The 2,570-nt window shown below is 54.0% G+C and overlaps 1 protein-coding gene across 1 annotated transcript in view; it reads right to left on the bottom strand.

The window, feature by feature from the left end:
• Nucleotides 1–630: 630 nt before the first annotated feature.
• The window catches only part of CCL25 (C-C motif chemokine ligand 25), a gene marked incomplete at its 3' end in the record, with an annotated part of 4,145 nt that continues 2,205 nt past the window's right edge, over nt 631–2,570 (bottom strand). The window contains exons 2-4 of the mRNA XM_008050840.1: nt 1,853–1,967; nt 1,620–1,756; nt 631–732 (exon numbers count right to left, since the gene is read on the bottom strand). Of these exons, the coding sequence (XP_008049031.1) occupies nt 631–732; nt 1,620–1,756; nt 1,853–1,967 (354 nt within the window). The remainder of the gene's footprint in view (nt 733–1,619; nt 1,757–1,852; nt 1,968–2,570) is intronic.

Here is a 2,570-nt window from a genome sequence, read left to right as displayed (position 1 = left end):
CAGGCGATCCTTCTGCCTCAGCCTTCCAAGTAGCCAGACCTACAGGCACATGCCGCCACGCCCAGCTAATTTTTAAATTTTATTGTAGAGACGAGGTCACGCCAAGTTGCCCAGGCTGGTCTCGAACCCCAGGGCTCAGACAATTCTCTCGCCTCTGACTCCCAAAGTGCTGGGATTACAGACATGAACCACTGCGCCCAGCCGACACCTCATCTGTTAAAAAAAAAAGTACAGGTGACAACCTGCTCCTTGCAACTGGCATCTGAAGTGGTGACACTCGTGTGGGACTCAGTCCTTGAGCTGTGGGATCTGACACTATCTCTAGGTTGACAATGTCAGAATGCCATATAAGTACAGGACACTCAGCTGGATGTCCACTGGAGAACTACTCGGTATGCAGGCACCTGCAGCTCTCTGTCCACTTGTCTAGGGTTTCACTTCCACACCTGCCAAAACCTCCCTGGGGTAGTGGATAGCCACGGAGGATGCTCCCATATGAACCTGTGGGGTTGACTATACAGCCAGGCCTCCTTGGTCCTGGAGGGAAATCCTCTGTCCCATTGTGAGCCAGTCACGAGCCCTCAACCCTCAGCAAAGGTAAAAGATGGTCACATGACCAAGGGCCCAGACCTGGATGAGCTGCTCTCAGGAAAAGGGAGGCATTCCTCTTGCTACCGCCGGTGGGATCGCTAACCTTAGACAATGGTAGCTTCTTCCTTCCAGCATGAGAGCCTGATGGAGAGATGGGGAGAGACAAGAGCTCTACCCACACCCTTTGAGCCCCTGGATCCAACTAAGCCTGAAGTTGTTGGTTATTTAAGCTGTAAGTTTCCCATTTGCTGGAGCTTTCCATCTGCAGCAATGGAAAGTCTTGATTAAAAGTGCTGGACTGGTGACACATGGCTATAATCCCAGCACTTTGGGATGCCAAAGAGGAAGGATCACTTGAGCCTAGGAGTTTGAGACCAGCCTGGACAGCATAGCAAGACCCTATTCCTACAAAGTTTTTTTTTTTTTTGAGTCGGAGTCTCGCTCCGTCGTCTAGGCTGGAGTGCAGTGGCACGCTCATGGCCACTCCAGTGTCGACCTGCTGGGCTCTGCAATCCTTCCGCCTCAGCCTTTTAAGTAGCCGGAACTACAGGCGCGCGTCACCACACCCGGCTAATTTTTAAAATTTATGGTAGAGACGAAGTCTCGCCAAGTTGCCTGGGCTGGTCTCAAACCTGTGGGCTCAGGCAATCCACTTGCCTCGGCCTCCCCAAGTCCTGGGATTTCAAGCTGAGCCATCGAGCCTGGTTAAAATTTTTTTTCTAATGAACCGGGCATGATGGCATGTATCTATAATCCCAGCTACTTGGGAGGTTGAGGCAGGAGGATGCCTTGGACCCCAAAGTTGAGGCTGCAGTGAGCTATGATTGGGCCACTGCACTCCAGCCTGGGCAACAGAGCAAGACCCCCAACTCTTAAAAGAAAAAAGCTGGATGATGACTTGGTCAGTCATTCACTGTTCCCCACTCACCAGCAACTGCTCTCTTTGGGGTCCCTTGGAGGCTGAGAAACACGGGGCCCTGCAGGCAGAGGAGGGGGCACCCTAGGTGTCGGGCTGGGGTCCCACTCACCTTGGAAGGTCTTTTGTGCGCTGTGGCAGAGGTTTGCGGACGTTTTGTGCCGCCTGTCCAGGTGCCTCATGGCATTCTGCACTTCCCTGGCCTGCGGGTTCCCACACACCATCCTGCGTCTCCGGGGGAAGTAGAATCTGTGGCAGGTTAGAGGGGATGCCTGGGTCAGGGTGCAGGCAGGAAGCCAAGCTGTGCGTGAGTCCGACCCCCCATGACCCCATGGTCCCACTCACATCACAGCAGGCAGATTGCAGCTCCCGCTCACCTCCTGGCGCCGGTAACACCGGGCGTGCTGGAGCATGGCCAACCCAGCACGGTGGTATGCCAAGCAGCAATCTTCAAACGCACCTGCAAGCATAGGGCCACCACATGCTCACGCCTGTAATCCCAGAGCTTTGGGAGGCTGAGGTGGGAGGATTGCTTGCGGCCAGGAGGTTGAGACCAGCTGGGGCAACACAGCAAGACCCTGTCTCTACAAAAATTAAAAACATTAGCCGGGTGTGGTGACGCGTGCCTGTAGTCCCAGCTACTAAAGAGGCTGAGGCAGGAGGATCATTTGAGCCTAGGAGTTCAAGGCTGCAGTGAGCTATGATCGTGCCACTGCACTCCATCCATCCTGGGCGACAGGGAGTGATCCCAGCTCTGAAAAAAGAAATAAAGTAAACCAGCCCGGGCAACTTGGAGAGACCTCGTCTCTCCAATAAATCAAAAATTAGCCGGGCGTGATAGCACGTGCCTGTAGTTCCGGCTACTTGGAAGGGTGAGGCGGAAGGATCCCTGGAACCCAGAAGGTCAATGCTGGGGTGGCCGTGAGCGTGCCACTGCACTCCAGCCTGGGCGACGGAGTGAAACTGCAACTCAAAAATAAATAAAAAAAATAAAAATAAAAAATAAGGCCAGGTGTGATGACTTACACCTGGAGTTCCAGCACTTTGCCGGGGGGGGGGGGGC

Source organism: Carlito syrichta, unplaced genomic scaffold (genome assembly GCF_000164805.1).
Source record: "Carlito syrichta isolate Samal-C Ts95f unplaced genomic scaffold, Tarsius_syrichta-2.0.1 Scaffold153825, whole genome shotgun sequence".
NCBI lineage: Eukaryota > Metazoa > Chordata > Mammalia > Primates > Tarsiidae > Carlito > Carlito syrichta.
Note: the sequence above shows the minus strand (reverse complement) of the source record. Positions and strands in the feature narration are given on the sequence as shown.